The sequence below is a fragment of the Podarcis vaucheri genome (assembly GCF_965113315.1).
Source record: "Podarcis vaucheri genome assembly, chromosome: 17".
NCBI classification, from domain to species: domain Eukaryota; kingdom Metazoa; phylum Chordata; class Lepidosauria; order Squamata; family Lacertidae; genus Podarcis; species Podarcis vaucheri.
Genome location: NC_138755.1, coordinates 11,573,792 through 11,596,040, shown reverse-complemented (window position 1 = coordinate 11,596,040; position 22,249 = coordinate 11,573,792). Strand labels below are relative to the sequence as shown.

Below are 22,249 nucleotides of genomic sequence, written 5' to 3'. Positions count from 1 at the left end.
ATACTACACAAAAATACCACTCCACATGCACTTTACATGCACTTTACGACCAAATGTGGAATGTAAAAGAATGCAAAAGTCACATGTAATTTGTGCATCCTATACATCCAAAAGGATGCTCTCTAGTATGCATACTTTTTTCCTTATGCAACATTGTGAACTGCAACTTACACATAAATGATGCCGTACAAGTAAAAAAATGAGCAGAGGAAGCACACTGGATGTTTGCCACAACACAGATATTCAACTAAGTTTTACCTAGGATAAACTCACTGAAATTAATAAGCATGACTAGTTAGGTCCATTAATTTCAACAGGTCTGCTCTGAGTAAAACTAGTTGGATACCACCCTACATTTTCACGCTTCTCAAGATGAAAGCTAGCCTCTGAAAGCAGAACACAACAAAGGAAGGAAGCTCCCCTTGTGAGAGGCACAGCTAAATGTAGATTTGACCTACTGGAGCAAGGCTTTCGTTTTCCGCGTAGGGTCATCAGGGCGGAAGTTCTTGTATTCCTCCACTTCTTTTTCAAGGGACAAAAGCTGGCTCTGGAGTTTGCTACGCAGTGATGGCAGAGTCTCCCGGATATGGTTTGTCAATTGCTATGGAAAAAAGAGAGCAATCATTTAATATCAACATCATTATAAGTAGTTTTGCTTAGTGCTGAATAAAAGCAGCTTTCCCTTTCAAGCCAGCTAGGTCGAGGACTGTCTCTTTAGCTCTTGATCAGTGGGTGAGTTGTGGTGTGATGGAACTGTTGCTGTTTTTTGCCAATTATTTTTATTGATTTTCCAAATCATTGCCAAATTAATTCAACTTAATACAATTTTCCAAAACCGCAGCCAGTATTTACCAAAATTCCTATCCATCAGCTGCCCCTTTGATGGAACTCTAAACCTGGAGTAGGCTGTGATTCTTTGGTATAAGCCCCAAGAATGCCTAAATCCCCATCTCAGCCTAACAAAGCTGCAAGCCCACCACCTAGGTGAACACCTTATCCTTCTTTCTAGCACCAAAATCCTTTCCTTGTTGCCCTTGCTGGGGATGAACAAAGTTAAAAGAAAACTTGGCTGCTCCCAGCATAGCCCTTTCAACACTTCCAAAACAGGCACTGGCTTATGGAAACCATCTACAGGTCTTTTCCTGCTTCAGCAAGTTTAATCCATATTCATTTGGAATAATTCCACGGAGAAAACTGTGTATGATGGGAGATTAGCAGGACTACATACTTATTTCATGTCAGCAACAAGCTGATACCTGAAAAAGAAATAAGCTAAAAACCAAAGACCCTTATTTCTGCTCTCCCCTGTTTCTTTCAAATGTTTAAACCAGCTATAAAATGAAGAATAGATTATTATTTTTTCAATAAGAAAAAGTGAGGGAGGAGAATCACATTGGGGTGAGAGCTACCAGCCACCTTCCTCCATAATGTAACATCTCTGCAAGGTTTAAGGGGAAACAGTGATGTTCAGCCAACTTTAAAGAGCCAGGCAAAAGAGCCAGGATGCCACAGGAACAGCCTACCTGGTTGAGCAGCTTCTGCAAGTGAGGGGTTCCCATGCGGTCTGCCATGTGTCTGTAAGCAGGATGGGAAAGGAAGAACTTGCGCTCAGCTGCCAATGCTGCTCTGATGTCCTTCTTACCATCAATATCCTTCTGGCTCCGGTTCACAACTCCAATGTAGCCTATGAGTGGACAGCTCCATATATTAGTTTTTGCCTTAAGTTTTGCACAGGACCCCAGTACAAATGCAGAGAAAGCAGCTAGGACACAACAGGGCAACCACTGCAGAAAGCCGCATAGTTGCAATGGTACAAAAGAAGTGGGGAATCCTAGCTTCTACAACAATCCACACTTAAAATTAAGAAGGGCCTATTGCTCCTATTTTGTACTGTTTATTTCAAATGCAGAACTGTGATATTGAGCAGTATAGCAAGCATATGAAGGGGTAATGAAGAACCCACTCTTGTCAGACTCTGAGCTCATGCTGGTGAGATGAGTCATCTCCTACTATACAGTATACAGACCTATACAGAGATCAAATCTGGACAAATCTGGACAAAGCTAATCAAGTTAAAAGCTACACAAGAGCCAGAGTATTTCATCAGGATCACAAATTGGCTCTAAATGCACAACACTCAGCTAGGATCATCACTAAGGTCCCTTCTACTGTGCAAATGAGAAGTTTCCAACAGGTATATGAAAATATACGGCTCCAACCACTGACTGCTTCCTGCCAAAAGAGGGGGTGGAATAAATAATCTGACAACTTCATGTCAAATATATTGGGCTTTTTCATGAAGCTTGGTTGCAGATCACGTCCCATATGCATCCTGCTGACATTTTGCACCCAAAGATGCTAGGAAGAAAAGAAAGCTGACTGCCAGTAGCCCTGTACATCTGAGTGCTTTAGGAATGCTCTGGATGACAAAGGGACCAGATACACAGCAAGCAAACTTCAAAACTAGCTACTTTCATTTGCTCCTTCTTACCCAGAGTGCACATTAAATGCACACTGCATGATGGTTTGGAGCCCAGGTACTTCCTTCCTTCAAGCCTGATTAGCAAACACTCTTTTTATTAGTCTATGAATCTGATCAGTGCTACAGTACTTGAGTTCATTCACACAAATAGCCTTCAGTTATAAGTTTTAATAGCTTTCTACCTCTCCGCAGAGGTAAAAGTTTGTTCTCCAGAACATCTCTTGCATCAGTGCCTTCATCCATCAGGTCTAGTTTGGTTATTACCCCAATTGTCCGTAAGCCTGAGGGGGGAAATAGAACGGCTGATCAACAGATGATCCAAATATTCAGGTGAGAGATTAAACAAGTTCTCAGGAACTATAACACATATTATAATAAATGATAAGCTTAGCACAGCAACTTTGCACATCAGTGCGATTAGGGCTTTTGTACAGCTCTTGATTTCTTTATTTTACTTCATAATGCACAAAACTACTTATTGCCACCAAGGGTATGAATTATTCCATCTTGTTCTGCCCTGCAATTTTAAGTTCCAGTTGTCCTAACCTTATGGTTTCTGCTACTATCATTCTGTTCCCAGGATCCTCTAGAAAATTCCTTTAAAAGACCAGCATTTTAGCAGAGAAAGGTATCTGGCAAAGGACCATAGAAAAAGCACACTGGCACTGAACTATTCTACCTAGAATGATTTGGGGCTTCCCAATTATTTTAGCTGAGAAGCTCAGAGTGAGATTTTGGAGACCCTACAGTATTCTGCCATGGAATTGTGTGGAATTTATCAGTGCAAAAGGTGAAAGAGAAAAAATTGAGGATTTTTTTTACCTTGTGGGTCAACTTCTTTGGCCATTTTGAGAGCATCTGAGTTGGCCAAATCCATGTTGGCTGGAGTCACAGCAAGAATCAGGCTACTCTCTCTGCTGATGAATTGCAAAATCATATCTTTTATCTGGTACTCAATGTCCTGGGGTTGGTCACCGACTGGCACCTTAGTGATACCCGGAAGGTCAATCAAAGTCAGATTCAATACTGAAAAGAAAAATGAGCACAGTGTTAAGAACTTCCTTTTGAGAAGGTCATCAAGTTTTGCTTTGTAACTTCAAGGAACTTTGCCGAAGTCTTTTCATACAAGGATGGAAGGAAGCCATTAGGAAGATCTAGCTAGTTGTCCTCACGACAATAAGACCCCAAAGCCTTTTTAAACCATAATAATGCATCTAATGCCTTCACATCCTCCTACAGCTTAAGCTATATACAGACTCTTACTCCCTAAGTACCAAATAAAGATATAGTTTTCCATTTTACTGAATATTTCCAGTCCAGGATACTTGAGTAGTCCAGTAGCCCTCAAATATATGCATTCAGTCCAGTAATATCTGCTTTTAAAAGGTTCATCCAGAGCACAAAACCACACCTACCATGTGGCGAATACACCCTCAGGTTAATGGGAACAGGAGAAATGCCTTTATTTGTTCCTGTAACCCTGTCTGTCTCCGCTTCAATCTCCTGCCGGACTTCATCAAAATCCGTAAACTTCTTAGATTTGCAGTGCAAAAATTCTGCATATTCTGAAAGAGAGAAAACGCTTTGTCAGATTGGAATTCACACCTCTGGAAAAGCTTTTGAGGGCTCACTCAGGAGCTCTCACCAAAAAACACTTTTAACTATACCCAATGCTTTATATTGCACGCCTGATTTAGTAGGGCTGCACTGCATGCTCAGCAGTTTCATTTTATGAGATGAAAATATGAGGGGAGGGGGAGACACACTATATTTCCTAAATTATGCAAATATTCATTGCCCATTTACTGTGTTATGTTACCAATGTGTTGCTGCTTTGGTCCCAAGCGATGTGCCCAGAGAGGTCTTCCACAATGCCCACATGGTCCTCTCCCTTTATCCTTTCCCTGCTGAAACTGGGCTTGAAAGAAGCATTCTACCAAAGCCAGTACAATAGGCTGTGGAGTGTGCTTGCTTGTGGGATGTGCAAGATGCCCACAACAATTTGCCCAGTTTGCAAATGTGTGCCCAAAAGCCCCAAATGGTTGGCAACTCCCAGATGGTTGGTCAGCTGCTAAGGATCATACTCTCAGGAGAGCCTATCACCACCCCATGACACATGATGTTCTGCTATCTAATGTGTCTACCAGCCATAACCATAAGACAGCTCTTTAAAAACCCGACAGAAAACCTTGCAAATGATGAACTGAGCAGCCAACCGTGGGCAGCGTGAGGTGAGATGCTATCATAGTCATGCTATGCACTGTTTGTTGGGCACAGTGACCAACAAACTGTTGTTGCTGTTTGTCTTAGGTCAATCCCTTAGAACAGGGTGGCCCAGGCAGCAGCTTAGTCTTGACTGCTGCATGACATCCCCAGGTTACTTCATCACCCCACTGCCCCCCAATATTCATTCAGAGGAAGTGCAATCCCATCTAGAATAGGCAAAGTTCCTCATTCTTAGACCTGGAAACTACTCACTCACAATTTCTGTCTTAGCAGGATTCAATTTCAGCTTACTGGCCCACAAGTGCAGCCAGGCACTGGTTCAACTTGTACACAGTCTCCCCTCACTCAGATTTAAGAATACAATTCTAATACTCTACAAAATTGATTGATTCATTATCCATATTTGTTTTACAAGTCAAGTCAACGTATTCAGAAAAAGCATGTCCATGTTTTTTTACCAAAGCATAGTAAATTACTTAATAAAGACACTGGCTTGGAAACATGTTAAGAACATTGAAATATAGTCCCACAAAAACATAAACAATGCTAGTTAACCAGAGCAAATAAAGATTTCTGCAATCTAGAGTAGTCACAGTCAAAGAAGAAACTGCACACGGACATATCAGCATTCACACAAGGACTTGGGTCACTCTTCAAATACAATGAAAAAACCACATACCTGTTTTAGAAAAGATAAGCTGAAGAATGAGGGGACGCCTGGTAACAATTCCAGATCCACGGGGCAGGAAATCTCTGCAGAGTATTTTTACAAGATAATGTTACTTCAATGGCATAAAAAAGATACTGCAATTATGAGGACTGACAAACAATACTTTTAAAATCCTATTCTGGAACAGCGCACTGTTCCAAAATTATGTCCATAGGATTTAATGGCCACCTTAATGAGACAGCCGGCACATTTTGTAATAGCATACAAAGGAAGACAATGACAGTTTTATGAAGTAGTCAATGTGGTGTCCTCCATATGTTGGTGAACTACACGTCCCATAATCCTTGACTATCAATCATGCTGACTGGGGTTGATCAGAAGTGGAGTCCACAAGTATCTCAAGAACATCAATATGGCCACCCTGATGTATGGGAATGATAATGGTAAATACTGTACAGTTCAACATGTTGTTCATGGTTTCCATGGTTAATGGCAGATTGTGCTTAGATTTATATTAGCAAATATTAAGAGTTGGTGCAATTGCTGCTGCTTCCTTAACTATATAGCTAGTACATGGAGGCTCAGAAGCATAAAGTGCTTTCTTGGATGAAGCAAGTGGATCTGGAAGGTCTAAGTGAGACCTTGAGATATCTGATAGACATGGAAAGACTTTCAGAAGTCTCTGGTAGCAACTGAGAATTCCTAACAACTTTACCAAATTAGATACATACAGATTTCTAAATGGATGCTGGTACAGAGTTTTGGACAAGTCCTCAATCGTTTGTAAAGATACAGAAAAGGCAGTAGTGTACAAATATCAGGCTTTCTATTTCCTGTCTTCCGTTGGTGGTATGCAAACTCAATTTTCTCCTGCCACCTCAGCCAACAGCTGCCCCTATATACAGGAGTCAGAGAAATACTTCCCAAACACCTGTGATACTATTAAAACATTATCATAAATCCATCTTTTTTTCCTATACTGAAATTAAGCTCTTAATACGTTAATAAAATAGATTTGATACTCTTGGAGTGGGAGAGAGACTAAGAATCCATGTGTTTATCAAGAAGTACATGCCCCAAAGCTCTGGAAATGTCTGTCTTCCTAGCTAGCAGAACGCTACTTTCACAATGCTTTGAAAAGAATTTCCCAGTCTTAAAACCTCTTGCTTTTTGGGTAACTACAGCTCAGTCGAAGCCTCCCAAAATCCACACAAACTCAAAACCAGAAGAGGTTTTTAAAAATTCAGGATAAAGAAATAAAAAACATTTGATTTTAGTCATTATTCCCTGCTGGTCTTTCGTTTCCTAATAAAGCAGTGTTTTTAAATTATTTTGCCTCTATTAGCCACCTTGCACTTAAGATTGCAGAAAACATAGGCTATAATAGCCCTGTACAAATAAATGAATGCTGAATGGACCAGTGCAGTTTCCTTCTTGTTGTTACACCCATGAATTCAGAACACAGAACCTGGTAAGGCCCCATGAAAGCATATTTTGCTCTAAACCCCAAAGTGTTTTGAGAAATTTCCCCAAGAGAATAGAATCTCCAATTACAAAAACAAGAACAAAGCACTTGGCAACTTGCCTTGAGAGTCACTCCCAATCCTCTCCCACCGAGTGCATGGTGTCCTATGCAGATCCATTGTGTGAGACTTTGTTACCTAGAAAGACATGTTCCTGTTGCTTTCTAGTCATGCTGACGAGACTACCATATTCATAGGAAACAGGAACCAAGACTGAAAAGGTTCTATGATGTATGATCTTCATTTTACCATGAGCATGGGATCCTAGCACGGGTGGCGCCAGAGGCGTAACATGGGTTCTCAGCACCCGGAGCAAGGCAAGTAATTTGCGCCCCCTAACCCGGGGCAAGGCAAGTAATTTGCGCCCCCTAACCCATGGATCTTAGCACTCGAGTCTCTTCCGCGCCCCCCCCAGATGCTGCGCCAGGTGCAGCAGGCCCCCCTGCACCCCCCACGCTACGCCACTGCTCCCACCACAAGTCTTCAGGACAGCCATCCGAAGGCTGGCGCAGGGAGAAGGTCTCTCCGCCCCACCGCCAGGCTTTGGAGCATCCTTCCGAAGCCTGGCGGCGGGAGGAGGTCTCTCCGCCCCACCGCCAGCCTTCGGAGGAGGTCCGAGGACAGTGGGGTTCCTGCTTCCTCGAGGAGGGCCGGCCAAACGCGCCCCCCCAAATGTTGCGCCCGGTGCGGCCGGCACCCCTGGCACCCCCCACGCTACGCCACTGGGTGGCGCTGTGGGTTAAACTACAGAGCCTAAGACTTGCTGATCAGAAGGTTGGTGGTTTTAATCCCCGCAACGGGGTGAGCTCCCATTGCTCGGTCCCTGCTCCCACCAACCTAGCAGTTCAAAAGCACATCAAAGTGCAAGTAGATAAATAGGTACCGCTCCGGCGGGAAGGTGAACGGCGTTTCCGTGTGCTGCTCTGGTTCGCCAAAAGCGGCTTAGTCATGCTGGCCACATGACCCGGAAGCTGTACGCCAGCTCCCTCGGCCAATAAAGCGAGATGAGCGCCGCAACCCCAGAGTCATCTGCGACTGGACCTAACAGTTAGGGGTCACTTTGCCTTTATGGGATCCTAGATAGTGAAGGCACTTTTTTAAATGCATCATTTTCTAAAATCACTTGGCAGCAATGAATGGATATAAATTTGCTCAGTCTGCACATCAAAGTAAGTGCAAAATAAATGCATAAATCACTCCCACTTAGACCCTCCCCTAGCATGAGCGGGTGCAACAAACCATGAGCCTTGGCTTAGTATTACTTCTGAACTAAGGATCATGGTTTGTTTCATTTCAAACAAAACACAATTGGAAACCCAAGAACAATCATGGTTTGTTTGTAGCAAAACAAACTGCGATCCCCAGATGCAGCACTAGTCATGGGTTGTGTTTTTTTGCTCCATTTACATATTCATGGTAATTACGGTTTACTGAGACATGAAAGCATAGCCACCATCAGAACTGGTGAACTAGAATGGATACAATAATCACAGTTTAAATCAAGACTGTACTTAATTTCTCAGATGGCTATCCCCAGGAAGCTGATTTTTTTATGCACATAAAATTTTAGGATGCCTGAATTGCTATTTAAATCTAATGGTAAAGGAAGTAAGATGCTACAGAGTTGTCATTTCTCCAAATATTTTCAAGGAATCCAATAAAAAATTCTAAGTAAAGCTATACAGTATGTTTGAATATAACATTTAAATCACACTAAGTACAGTGGTGCCTCGCAAGACGAAATTAATTCGTTTCGCGAGTTTTGTCGTCCTGTGATTTTTTTTGTCTTGCGAAGCACGGTGTCGGAAAAGTTTTGGAAAAGCTTAAAAAATCACCAAAGTCTTCAAAAACTTCAAAAAAGGCTACCACACCGCGTGCTATGAGTTGCTCCTCGACGTCCAGTCGCAACTGTATTAACGGTGTTAAGAAAAAGGAAACAAACTTGCAAGACATTTCCGTCTTGCGAAGCAAGCCCATAGGGAAAATCATCTTGCGAAGCAGCTCAAAAAACAAAAAACCCTTTCGTCTTGCGAGTTTTCAGTCTTGCGAGGCATTCGTCTTGCGAGGTACCACTGTACACCGTACTAATTTCCCCCTTAATATATTTTAGCTTTCTTTACTAAGTGTTTTATTTTAGTATTTTAACTTCTGTATGTTTAAGTATGGCTGTGAATTTTTCTGTTTTACTATTTTATCTTTTGTAAGCTGATTTGAGGTTGCTGTTTTTTCAATCAAGCAGTGTATAAATTTTACACTAATCAAAATAAATCTTTAAACATTTACAAGTAAGCAGTAATTCAATAAACTTGGTAAATCAGATCTCAATTAATTTGCAGCTACAGAAAAGTTTCCAATTCTTTTCTTCTTCTCTTCTTCTTCTAGAAATCCAACATAACCAAGTTGGTGATGGCTATAGTAAGTCATCTTCTTGGAAAAACAAACAAACCACAAGCGCTGGTTTATAATGTTAAGCTGGCACTCCAGTTCGTTTTCTCCCCGCTGGGGGGGGGGGAGGAACAGGGTGGGCACAATATTAGCATTTGTGTTTGTTCATGATAAACCATAGCCTGGCTTGCCACAAGGTGCAAACCACAGTACTATTACACTGACTGAGCAATATTCCTTTGTCAGGAAATCCCAAGTAATCCAAACTTAATTTAGGTTTTTGTGGAATGTTCTGATAATTTTTGGTTTCATTCAGGTTAAAAGAAAAAACGCTTATTGATGGCTAGGAATGTCTGGCAATATTTTATTTAATGGTGAAAAATGGCTGGGAAATATACAGATATCTCTCTGGGATGTCTGGAAGGAGAAGCCCATCAAAGATTGGAAAAGATGGTACATCTCTGCTACCTAAGGGGAGGGGGCTGATGGTGTGTGTAGGTAAGAAATGGAAATTTTGCAACAGAGACCGAGAAACATAAAAGCAGAGATGGCTGACAGCTAGTTGTAAAAGAAAGTGGCTTGTAGGTACAAATATGTTTGTCTGTGATCTGATGTGGGTTAGCAAATCTGGTTCCCTATAGGAATGCATCAGTTGTGTTGGGTTTCAAGAGGCAACCAAATACATATCTGTGTAGACAGATTATGCCGCTTGGTTTCTGGCTATTATTATTAATAATAAACAAATAATATTTTGTTGATACTTTATTATATTACTTTAAATTTGTTTATGTTATCCTCATCCCATTTAACCTTCAAAGTTGTTAGCTTAGTAAGGTAAAGGACCCCATGACGGTTAAATCCAGTCGAATTCAACTATGGGGTGCGGCACTCATCTCCGCTTTCAGGCTGAGGGAGCCAGCATTTGTCCACAGATAGCTTTCCAGGTCATGTGGCCAGCATGACTAAACTGCTTCTGGCACAACAGGACACCATGACGGAAGCCAGAGCTCACAGATCTGCAGAACTCCAACGAGCCACCCCATTATCAAGATATAAAACTTTAGAGTAGCTTTATACAAGTCTTCTCTATTAGAACGACTACATACTTAACTGCAGTCTGCACAGAAATCAATTATTTCAACATTATGGACAAGGAAAAACATCTTAGCTGCTTCAGTCACAACAGTGGTCTTCTCCAGTCACTTGGAAACTCTCAACCAAGGCTGTCATTTAGGTAGATTGGGAAAGCTGCATGGGGGATGAAAAAAGGAAGACTGTCATCCCTTGCATTCATCTATTTTAGCAGAAGGCAGTACCTTGGTTTTATTTCTTATTTCCACCAAGTGAACCTGAAGACTCCCAAAAAGCGTAGGGGAAGTTTTTAATGTTTGATGTTTTCTTGTTGTTTTTTTAATATTTTGTTGGGAGCCACAGAGTGACTAGGGCAACCTAATCAGATGAGTTTCATATAAATAATAAAATTATATTACTACTACTATCATCATCATTGCCCCTGAGAAAAGGAGACTGGCCAAGTGTGCTTCCAAACTAGAATCAATGAGCCACTGTCTCAACGAGATGTTTCTCTGGGCAACCACAGTGGAGGCCATGGACCAGGTGCCATACTGAAAAGCATCCAACAGAGCATCTGCCACAACAGCAGAAGCAGTTCTTTCTAAAGCCATCTCTGACAGCCTAGGACACATACATCCCTTGTACTAAGCTCCTCTGAAAAAAAAACCCTAAGTAGTTGTTGCTGTCCTAAAAACATGATTTCCACAACAGTTCACAGTCCTTCTGGTAAAAACTACATCCATTTAAAACAAGAGAAGGCTCAGCACGACTCTCTTAGTCTCAGGGTTGTGGGTTTGAGCCCCATGCTGGGCCAAAAGATTCCTTTATTGCAGGGGGTTGGAATAGGCGCTGTGGAAGGTGGGGTAGGACAAGCATCTCCCTTCCACCCTACACACTTAAACAAATACATACTCCATTCATACTCACAAACACCTGTTCTTCCTTCCCCTATCAACTTTAATTGATTGATCTGCTAATTAAAACTTGAAGTCCTTCTGGAAACCATTTGATAAAAAGAGACAAGCTTTTAGCAAGCGGACACCAAAGGACATACATTACAAGACAGGAAGTACAACCACAGTGAGTCAGAGGAAGAGGCCCAGAGTCCTCTGTTGCATAATGCCAAAACAATTGAGCCTTACAACATTACTGACAGACAACTTCAATAGAGGTCAAAGGGAAACTTGGTTTCGTGATGAAGGAGAATGCTGAAATACATATGTATTAAACAAAGCTTCAAAGCACATTATGCAGTGGCTTTAACAAGTGGCTATTTCATGGAGATAGAAGGAAGCATGCTCCAAATAAGAAATAAACAAAGCTGTATGTAGTACTGAAGCCAGGCTGTCCCTACAGTAAACACAAATGGCAGCGTTGACAAGCCAAGGGCGTTTCTACCATTGCTTCAGTCCAGGCACTCATATCTCACTCAGAGCACCAAACAGGAGTGTTATCCTATAGCAAACTCATTCTCTGAGCCTGGCACCTTACAGAGCCAAAAATGTCACCATCCATGCAGATAAGGAAGGTTTCGATACACTTAAAGGGCTTAAGAAACCCCAAGACACTCAAAAGCATAAAAGAAACTTGGGGGAGAAAAACAAAAGTAGGCCCAACAAGGATGTAATATACTCAGTGGGCACAGAATGCTTACCAACTGGTGATGGGGGCGTGTTGTGGGGAGAGAAATGAAAAACACAAGAGGTGCAATGGAAGAGGGCATAGTTGGCTGGCCTCCTAAATGTGTTTGCAATTTGTTGCAGGTTCCACTTATCCCTAGAAAACTTCAGTTGAGCAAACTTGTAAAAAGGTCATTTCCTCACCCAAAGTTCCACTACTGAAATGGCTCCATGAGACAAGCACATACAAAGCAACTCAATATTTGCAGTGGCACATTTCAAAATAATTAGGACCACCAGCTAATCTAACTGTTGTTGCCAGGGATTCATTCACAGGCTCCCCATAACTGGCCCTAGCCATAAGCCTTTCTGCAGCTGCAGTTTCCAAATACAAAGGCAAGCCCCACATAATCTGTGTTGCAGTGATCCAAATGAGATGAACCCACCGTGTACGTGCCATGATCTGATGCCTCCAAGAACCAACATAGTTGGCATCCCAGCCTCAACCCAGCAAAGTATCCTTAGTCACTACCAAAACCTGGGTACAAAAGTCTGAGAGATTCTGGATGTACCACACACACCCCCATCATAAAATTGGAAAGGATCCCAGGGGTCATCTAGTCCAATGCAGGCATGATTTGTAGACTTTTGGGAATTCACTATTTCAGGGATCCTTGGTGGGGATTTGTACCCTTCCTAGACAAGAAGACAGACCAGGGAAGCAGTAACCTTCCGTGTGACCATGTGTAAGTTAATAGCACTAGCTGCAGTTTGGTTGAAAGATTACAGCTGATCCCGAGGCACTGGGTGTTGTGATGCAAGCAGAACTTGGGCCCAGGTGTCAGACCTGGCTCCAGGAAACAGTGCAAAGACAGCCTGTAGCCAGCAAGACCTGGTCTCCTAGCTATCCTTTTCTTCAGCCAGAGCTAGATGGCGGCACACAGGTTAAATACCTGCCCAGAATTTCTCATATCACCAGTTCTATCCTGACATCAAGCATACTAGATACAACAGGGCTGAGCTCCACCATACAACATGATGAAGAAGGGAATGCAGGGGTCAGCAAACTTTTTCGGCAGGGGGCCGGTCCAGTGTCCCTCAGACCTTGTGGGGAGCCGGACTATTTTTTTTTTGGGGGGGGGGGGAATGAACAAATTCCTATGCCCCACAAATAACCCAGAGATGCATTTGAAATAAAAGCACACATTCTACTCATATAAAAAAATGCTGATTCCTGGACTGTCCGCAGGCCAGATTGAGAAAGCGATTGGGCTGGATCTGGCCCCTGGGTTCTTAGTTTTCCTACCCATGGAATAAAATAATACAAAAGAACCATGAAGAGCCAAACTGACTGAAATTGAAACTTAGATTATCCCTACTTACATTGACCTAGGTAAGCTTCTTCAAAGGTTAACCAAAGCTTTGACTCAAATCCCTTGGACCAGGCCCACTGTCTGTTCCTATCCAAGGATGGGCAGAGGCATCTTCTTGTGGTGCACAAATGTGCTGTAGAGGTCTCTGCTGGTGAGCTGTGCATCATTGTGCTCAGCAGGCAGTCACTAGCCATAGTAAAGTCATTCTGGGAAGTACAGTGATACCTCGGGTTAAGTACTTAATTCGTTCCGGAGGTGTACAGTAATGTTTGCCAAAAACTCAAACATTCATCTTTTTTGGAACCATTATTCTGTAACTGTTGATACTTTACCACAAGTTTATTTCCCTCTCACCTGGTTACTGCTTCTTCCTTCTTAGTTTAGCTACCTGGCAATCCTAGCCAAATCATGAAATAGTTTTTATAAGATGATATCAACTGCAGCCTATCAGGTGTAGGTACATTTGATGTTATGAGAGCTGGCACACTAATTGAAAGAACAGAGCAAGAGTGGCAATGTAAATAAACAGGTGAACTTTCTCATACAAATAGACAAAAGGGAACATCTGGCACTGGCAAAAATGTTCTGAAGGACAGTGAACAGTTTTTCTCAGCCCTAAGAATTCCTGACTAGTCTGCCCTAGCAGCACTTGCCACCCTATCACACACAATTATTGCTTATTATGCAGTTCCATTTCCTAGAGGAAGTGACCAATCCTCTTAAGAAAGGCAGACTTTCAGGAAATCGAACATACGAAGCTGCTTTATGCAGAATCATACCAATGATGTATCCACGACCTAAGAAACATGAATTACTAACAGCTCTTGTATAGTCACCAAAACATGAACACAAACACGATTTACAAGTTTTATCTGTAGCAACTAGGCTCTTAAAAGATTACAAATGAAGGTGCCAAGTATTAAGAAGTAATCATCTGCTAAGGCGTTATCAAGTAATAGCACTGCTGACTGTGTACAGCATGAGTGGTTCACTGTTTTCAACTCAAAGTCACAGTGAAGTTTAGCTAACCCTCTAAAAGCTGCATAGCAGTGTGGATGTGACCAAGTGCAGCACTGCAAATAAAAAGCAAAACTCTCAACTTATGCTTCAAAATCACCTCTTTTTCCTCAGGCATGGCACCACTGCTAGTAGAGACAAAAGACCTTCATGCAATGCCACCATGTCAGAAAATGACAACATGGTTTTTGCAGGGTAAGTTGAGAGGGAAAGAAAGGGATGTCTTAATAGGGAAAGGGTTGGCGAGTCAATGGAAGCAGTTGTAGATTTGCCACCCCTGATTTAAAGAAAATGCGCACTGTCTCAAAATGGCAATTACCATAATGGTATCATTAATCTTATGCCCCAGCCACTAGTTACAGCCTCTGAAAGCATCATTGGTTCAGTGATTCATCACTGGCCCATGCAACAGGGGCACTTTCTGAACACTGTTATGTAGATATATAATGATACTGGTTTACATTAGAAATCTATGGACTGCTACACATCACTACACATGCTTCCCGCTTCCACCAAGAACACACCATAAAATCTACTATCTACAGGAGGGGTGGAGGACCTCAGATGTAAGGGCCACATGTGGCCCTCCAGGCCTCTCTATTTGGATCTCAAAAGTCTCCCCAAATCACAGCCATCATTGGCTGGAATGTGTCCTTGAACTCTGAAAATGCCTCTTGTCTGGGTTAAATGTTAGGAGGAGAGTGTGAAGAAGCCTAGTGTAAAAACGATTCACATTTGTTGTTTTGTCTACTTTGGCCTGCCACTATCAGTACATGGCCCTTGGAAGGCTGCCCAGCAGGGAATACGGCCCTGGGCAGAAAAGGGTTGTTCCACCACCTGGTCTACAGCCAAGTCCTAAGGTAAAACTACATAAAGATTTATATTTCTTACCCAGTCAATTAAGTAAAAAAGCAAACCAACAACATCAGTCTGATATCAAGGAACAATTTTCTACATGATAGACAAAAAGAAAGGAAGTGATGAAACACTTGTCAACAGTAGCTTCCAGATAAAACCATTACAAAACCTGCTGGAAAAAACTGAGGTCTGACACTTTTAAGATGAAGATTCTACGAAGACATTCTCTTTGAAAATTCAAAACATTTGCTATGTATTTGTTGTCCAATGCATTCAGCATCCAACAACACAAATTACATTCTACAAAATGGAAAAACTTCATGGAGGCTGAAAGCCAGTTAGTGCACAAGGCCAAGCTTCCCACCCTCCCGGCTACCGTTTCACTTTAAATAACCAACCACAGAATAGCAGGGCACTTAAAATACAAAAGAATGATTTTCCATTGTTGACAGTTATATCAACAATGCTACTTACTAGTAATGACCTGCTTCCCAGAATAAGATATTCTTGTTGACCCTATTCAATTGTTTTATTGTGTTTTCCCATTGTTTTTAATTTGTATGTCACAAGCTGTATTGAACTTTTGGGAAAACCTCCAGCAAAATGGTCACTAGCAAGGAGTAATAGGAATAAGAACTTTTGTGGCAAGAATATAATCAAGAAAATGTTACATAAATTTAGTGCACACTTAAAATTTGGATTCAGAAATGTATGGGGAAAGCACTATAGAGCCCCCAAAGTATCCCGTACCATGTAATAGTCCCTTCATGCAATACATTTTCCCAGATCTCTAACTGTGTTGCATCAGATCAACTGAAAGCAGAAGAGGCTCTCCTGTTTGTCAGCATCAATATGCACTCTGACAATGACACCTATTCATGGAAACATCAAAGACAACCCAAGCCTGCAACCATCAGAAATTTCCATAGAGACAACACGTGTTATAAACATGCTTGGGTAAAGGATAACCTAAGCTAGCACATACAATAGCTTTAGTAAACTGAAATGACTTTAGTAAACTGAAATGTTTTATTGCAGGAGAGGGAAGACATATCTGATTAGATGTACTTTTTCAAAAGCAGGTGGGGATTTGAGGCAAACTACTTCTTTGACTTCATGCTCCACCTTCATGAGTCTGACTGAAGTTTAGTTATTGCAGTTTTTAGCATCACTGCTGAAATACAGCACTAATACATGCAATCTCACTCATTAGGCTGCATCCCTCACAACTGTTCACAGAAGAGTACATGCGGTGAACTCTGTAATAAAAGTTCACACCAAGCTGGTTTTCTAAAGACTCAAGTAGGTTCAGATGCTTGCTCCACATCTTCCAGAAAACCAGATACTGTCTCATGTCAATATAAAATGTCTTACATGCAATGATTATGGCAAGGAATTCACTACTGGATCCAAATATACACCCAGGATCATAGCTGTTTAGTTATTGGTAGTGATTGATGTACAGTATATTAGAACACCAATTCCACTGAAAAATGTTTAAAATAGTTTGATCACTGCATTTCCTCATGGGCAAAATGCAGAAGTAGGAGGGCAATGCATGTAATTTTTACAGTATGCTACACTCCATCCATACTATAGCCAGGTTTCTACACATGCGCCTACATCAAGGCAAACAAGTGTAATTATCATACTTCGAGGACACATTCTAGACAGCAAAACACTCAAGGAAAATGCATAACAGCACTAGTGAGCGGACTGGAGACATGGACTGGGGAGAGAGATGGCCTAGGAGGGAGAGTTCAATCTGGCTAGAGAAGCCTGGAGGCCCTGGGCAGAAGTTCCCCACCATCACTTAAGGCTGTTCAAATCAGTGTTCACCAAGCACATTCAGACCAATGTGTGCTCCCTTTCTGTCACAATCACATTTCAGTAACATTTTCTACATATTCAGGTAGGTAGCAATGTTGGTCTGATGCAGTCGAAATAAATAAATAAATAAATAAATAAATAAATAAATAAATAATGTTCAGTAGCACCTTAGAGACCAACTAAGAAGTGTGCTTGCAGGTATCTGAAGAAGTGTGCATGCACACGGAAAGCTTATACCCAGGAACATACTTAGTTGGTCTCTAAGATGCTACTGGACATTTTTTTCTCTACATATGAATGGGAGTGAGGGGGAAACAATCCCTGAGATATAGCTCCCTAATCACACTTGAAAGCAATTCCTAAATGGCAAATTGTGAAGACAAAGCAGATGAAAAGCAGCTAAGAACCCCCAAGGCAGAAAGTTTTTTAGCATAAAGTTTCAAAGTTAGAATCCTCCAAGGTGTAAGGAAGGTTATCTCTGGGTCCTCAGGTAGATATTGCACATTAAAATTAGTTGCAGGACAAAACAAATCACAGTCATTACTATTGGTATCATCATATGAGAATGTATATCTCATCTTATTTGTTACAGAAATGCTATTGAGCAAAAAAATACACTATGATTTTGTACATAGAGCTATCAGTCACTAATATTTAATGCAAGCAAAACACCCATTATATGTTGGGCGGGGTAGCAAAGACAAGCATAAAAAACTCTTTCTTAGCATAGGCTGCTCTGCTGCTTATCAGGGGTTAAAAGACTAGTTACAGGTAGGTAGCTGTGTTGGTCTGCGATAGTAGAACAAAATAAAAAAATTCCTTCCAGCAGCACCTTCGAGACCAACTAAGTTTGTTTCTTCAGATTTCTGAAGAAGTGTGCATGCACACGAAAGCTCATACCAATAACAAACTTAGTTGATCTCTAAAGTGCTACTGGAAGGAATTTTTTTATTTTGTTTCGACTAAAAGCAGACTGTCATTGTCACTGCTAATCCTCATGTACCATGGAAACATGTTTCAAGTATAGGTAAAAATGTCTAGAGTAGAATATTACATCACAATAGACGTTTGTGTTTTGTGGTACATTGAAAATGGTGTTTCTTGCTGCAACAGACTAACAAGTCTATTGCTTAGAGGTGATTTTGTTTAGATCATTTTGTGTAACAGACTGTCTGACACAGTAGTCTATTTGACAGCACCATGCCATGCCACATCCATAGAGTGTGCAATCGGCAGTGGATTAATCAATGCTCAGGGACATGGAAGGAGGAATCAGCTGTCAAATAATTGTTTTTGATGACATGTTTTATTTTCCATCTTTCATTTTATATTTTACGTTACAGATTACTCTGAGACTTTAAGAAAAAGTGGTATATTGAGCAAAGTACCGTATTTTTCGCCTTATAGGACGCACTTTTTCCCCTCCAAAAATGAAGGGGAAATGTGTGTGCGTCCTATGGGGCGAATGCAGGCTTTCGCTGAAGCCTGGAGAGCGAGACGGGTCGGTGTGCACCGACCCCTCTCGCTCTCCAGGCTTCAGGAACCTATCCGCAAGCCTTGCGAGCCCGGTGGGAATTCCTGCAGGCTTGCAAGGCTTGCGGGCAGCAGCCTGCAGCCCACAAGCTCGGGGGACAGCGGGTAGGCGGAGCGCTGCCATCCCGCTGTTCCCCGACCTGGTTTAGAGGCTGGTGCTGGGGAGAAGTGTGCTTCTCCCCAGCGCCAGCCCTACAAGCTCGGGGGACAGCGGGGAGGCGGAGCGCCGCCATCCCACTGTTCCCCGACCTGGTTTGGATTCCCCGACCTAGTTTTTGGGGGGAAATAAAGGAAAAAAAAAATTCCCTTTATTTCCCCCCAAAAAAACTAGGTGCGTCCTATGGGCCGGTGCGCCCTATGGGACGAAAAATACGGTAATTCTGTTCTTCAAATAACTATTCTATCTGTGAGACAGAGCTCAGGACAGAACATTTAACTCAAATGGCACGGCTCTGTGCAACCTAAGGTACAGAGTATATGGCTTTGCTAAAATATATCCATTACACCCCAGTCCATAGCAGGCCTACTATGTAATGGCTTACCTAGTGGTTAATTAGATATTGCGCATTTATTTCTGAAATTATGGGTCACTTATATGTATCTTGCACACAAAATTAAGGAACAGAATTCATGTTCTGAATTCCAAATGTATTATGCAAGAGCAAAAGAGAGAAACTTGTTAGCTATGTGTAAAACTAAGCAACAGCAGAAAGCAAAAGTGTGGTATGCAAGACTTATTGCTAACTGTTCTTTATGGCACAAAAGTGCACAGGTGGAAGGCCGACATAATACTGTGTTACATCCTTATCTGTGAGACCATTACACAGAAAGCAGAAAGACAGGTGTAACCTCCCCCACTCTTGCAAGTCACAAGCTGTCTAGCAGCTTGAAATTTTTTACATTTAGCAATACCCCAAAGAAACCTGGAATCTGATGGGTTTTCATGCAAGAGGGGCTGATGGATGTTACAAACCAGGCAAAGATCTCCTAGGAAAGATGCTAAGTTGTAAATTTGTTGCTATTGTTTTTAAAACTTATTTATCTTGTATTTATGTAACCAGCCCTCTGATCCTATGAAAGGCAGGTAAACAATAATAATTACAATGGCAACAAGAGCAGAATCACCGATTGTTCCACCCATTTCAAGTGCCACCCTGCAGTTTATGCTATTATTTTATTTATTAAATTTATATACCACCCTTCATCCAAAGATCAGACGGCAGTGTGTGTATATATTTACACACACACACACACACACACACACACACACACACATATATAAAACATAGTAACAAACAAAAGCAATAGCTCCCACCCACAGTTTAAAAGGCCATAGTTTAAATAGCAAGAGGCTAGGCAGAAGAAGAAAGGTTTTTGCCCAGCACCTAAAATATGTAGCAATGGTGCGAGGCAAGCTTCCTTGGAGAGATCATTCCATAAATGGGGAGCCACTGCAAAAAAGGCCCATTCTCATGTTGGAAGGCACACAAAGAATGGCCTCATGATTGCAGGGTACAGGTAGGTGCATGTGGAGAGAGGTGGTCCTTGAGGTATTGCATTCCTGAATTGTTTCAGGCTTCATAGGTCAAAACCAGCACTTTGAATTGGGAAACTAATTGGCAGCCGGTGCAGCTGGGCCAGGATCGATGTAATACGCTCAAACAGTCTTGCCCTGATGAGCAACCTGGCCGCCGAATTCTGCACCAGCTGAGGTTTCCAGACAGTCTTCATTGGCAGCCCTACGTGGGACGCATTGCAGTAATCTAACCTGGAGGTTTCCACAGAATAAACGATAGAAGTTAGGCTATCCCTGTCCAGACCCAGGGGCACTGCTTGGCCTCCAGCCGAAGCTGATGGAAGGCACTGAGACCACCTGAGTCTCAAGCGACAGCAAAGGACCCAGAAATACCCCCGAGCTGTGTACCTGCTCCTTTTAGAGGGAGTGTAACCCCATAAAGAGCAAAATAAAAAAAAATCCTTCCAGTAGCACCTTAAAGACCAACTAAGTTAGTTCTTGGTATGAGCTTTCGTGTGCATGCACACTTCTTCAGATACACATATATGTATCTGAAGAAGTGTGCATGCACACGAAAGCTCATACCAAGAACTAACTTAGTTGGTCTGTAAGGTGCTACTGGAAGGAATTTTTTTTATTTTGACTATGACAGACCAACACGGCTACCTATCTACTACTGGACCCATTAAGAGCAGTCAAGCTTCCCCATAGAGGTCACCGGAGCACAGGCGACAGAGTTTACCCAGGACAAGCCGGAAAGGTGTGTGGGGCGGAGGGCAGCGCGAGGCCTCGCGTTTCTGACCCCTCCCCGCACTCGCCCAGCAGAGCGGGAGGCCAGAAGGCAGGTGGCCCACACGCCGGCCATGGCGCCAGTCGCAAAGCCACCTTTCACGAGGGCCAGTCCCGCGCGCGACCCCTCTCGGCTCCATGGGGCAGAGAGGGGTCTCGGAGCGGGGAAGAGACCCTTTCCTCTCCGCTTCGCCTCACCAGCGGAGAGGGGCTGGTTTTTGGCGGGCGGGCGGCGGCGGCTTTTCCCGGGCCGAGGCCGCCTCTACGGCAGCAGCGAGCTGAGGAGAGCGCGAGCCCCGGCATTCTCGGAACTCATTTCCGCAAACTGCGCCGCGCGCCGCTGGTCTGCCTTAGGGAGCCTCCCTTGCGCAGTTTGCGTTTCTCTCTCTTCCTCCCCGCAAAGCCCCCCTCCCCCCACACGCACGATTCACTGACTGACTGACTGACTGACTGACCGGCCGACGAAGTTCTCGAGGACGGAGCTCTTGCCCGCGCTCTGGCCGCCCACCACGGCGATCTGCGGCAGGTCGAGGTGGCAGCTCTGCCCGATAGAGCTGAAGGCGTCCTGCAGCTTGTTCACCAGCGGGATGAGCTCCTCCATTCCTCGGTTGCCCATAGCAACGGCCTAAGGTGGGAGGGGGACAGATCCCCTCCTCCTCCTCCCCCCCGCGCGCGCACCTCCCCGCTTCCTCTCACAACCCCAGGCAACAACCACCAAAACTTCCCCCCTCGGATTCTCCTCATCCGGCCTCGGCGAGGCGACGCCCCGCCCCGCCCTATTTCTGCCGGCCATTGCCGGCTATTGCTCGGAGGGCCTGTCATTCATCGGTCAGGACCAATAAGAGAAGCAAAACCGTCGCCCGCGGTCAGTGGTAGGGGCAGCGTTGGCCCGCTCCGCCCATTTCCGGTCGGTATTCTAACTGGTAGCCTTCCCTGTCATTCGGCGCCCGCCTCTGCTCTCCTCACAACCAATGGTGACCTCAGGAGCTCGGTCCCCGCCCTGCAGCTCATTAGTTGCTTTTTTTTTACTTTTTCTTTTTACTGGTCATGTTTCCTGTCCATCACGTAAAGAAACGAATAAGCTGTCAAAAGAACCGGGCCACCCGCCTCACTACATTCGCTTTTTATTGGCCAGTGTTTGCGTCACACTCTGTGAATAAGCCAATCGCACCAGTAAAGAGCACTTTACTTCTTCCTTTTTAAGGGGCATGAACAATGAGATGAAATGTGTATTTTTCCACCTCGGTCCTTCTTTTGCCGCTAAACAATTATTGGTCCCTGCTCATATTCATTCATTCATTTTGCAGTAAAATGTATATACCGCTTGAGTGAAGAAAACCTCAAAAGCGGATAA

At 43.1% G+C, this 22,249-nt stretch overlaps 1 protein-coding gene across 8 annotated transcripts in view; it reads right to left on the bottom strand.

The window, feature by feature from the left end:
* Window positions 1-21,639, bottom strand: part of DNM2 (dynamin 2) — a 62,510-nt gene extending 40,871 nt beyond the window's left edge. For 6 of the 8 annotated variants that reach the window (XM_082204743.1, XM_082204744.1, XM_082204740.1 and 3 more), the window contains exons 1-7: window positions 21,351-21,639; window positions 5,388-5,461; window positions 3,898-4,047; window positions 3,305-3,508; window positions 2,665-2,763; window positions 1,524-1,684; window positions 459-601 (exon numbers count right to left, since the gene is read on the bottom strand). In XM_082204743.1, coding sequence (XP_082060869.1) covers window positions 459-601; window positions 1,524-1,684; window positions 2,665-2,763; window positions 3,305-3,508; window positions 3,898-4,047; window positions 5,388-5,461; window positions 21,351-21,511 — 992 coding nt within the window. In that variant the 5' untranslated portion in view covers window positions 21,512-21,639. The remainder of the gene's footprint in view (window positions 1-458; window positions 602-1,523; window positions 1,685-2,664; window positions 2,764-3,304; window positions 3,509-3,897; window positions 4,048-5,387; window positions 5,462-21,350) is intronic. The other 2 variants (XM_082204737.1, XM_082204741.1) reach the window with 1 other exon arrangement.
* Between the last annotated feature and the right edge of the window lie 610 nt (window positions 21,640-22,249).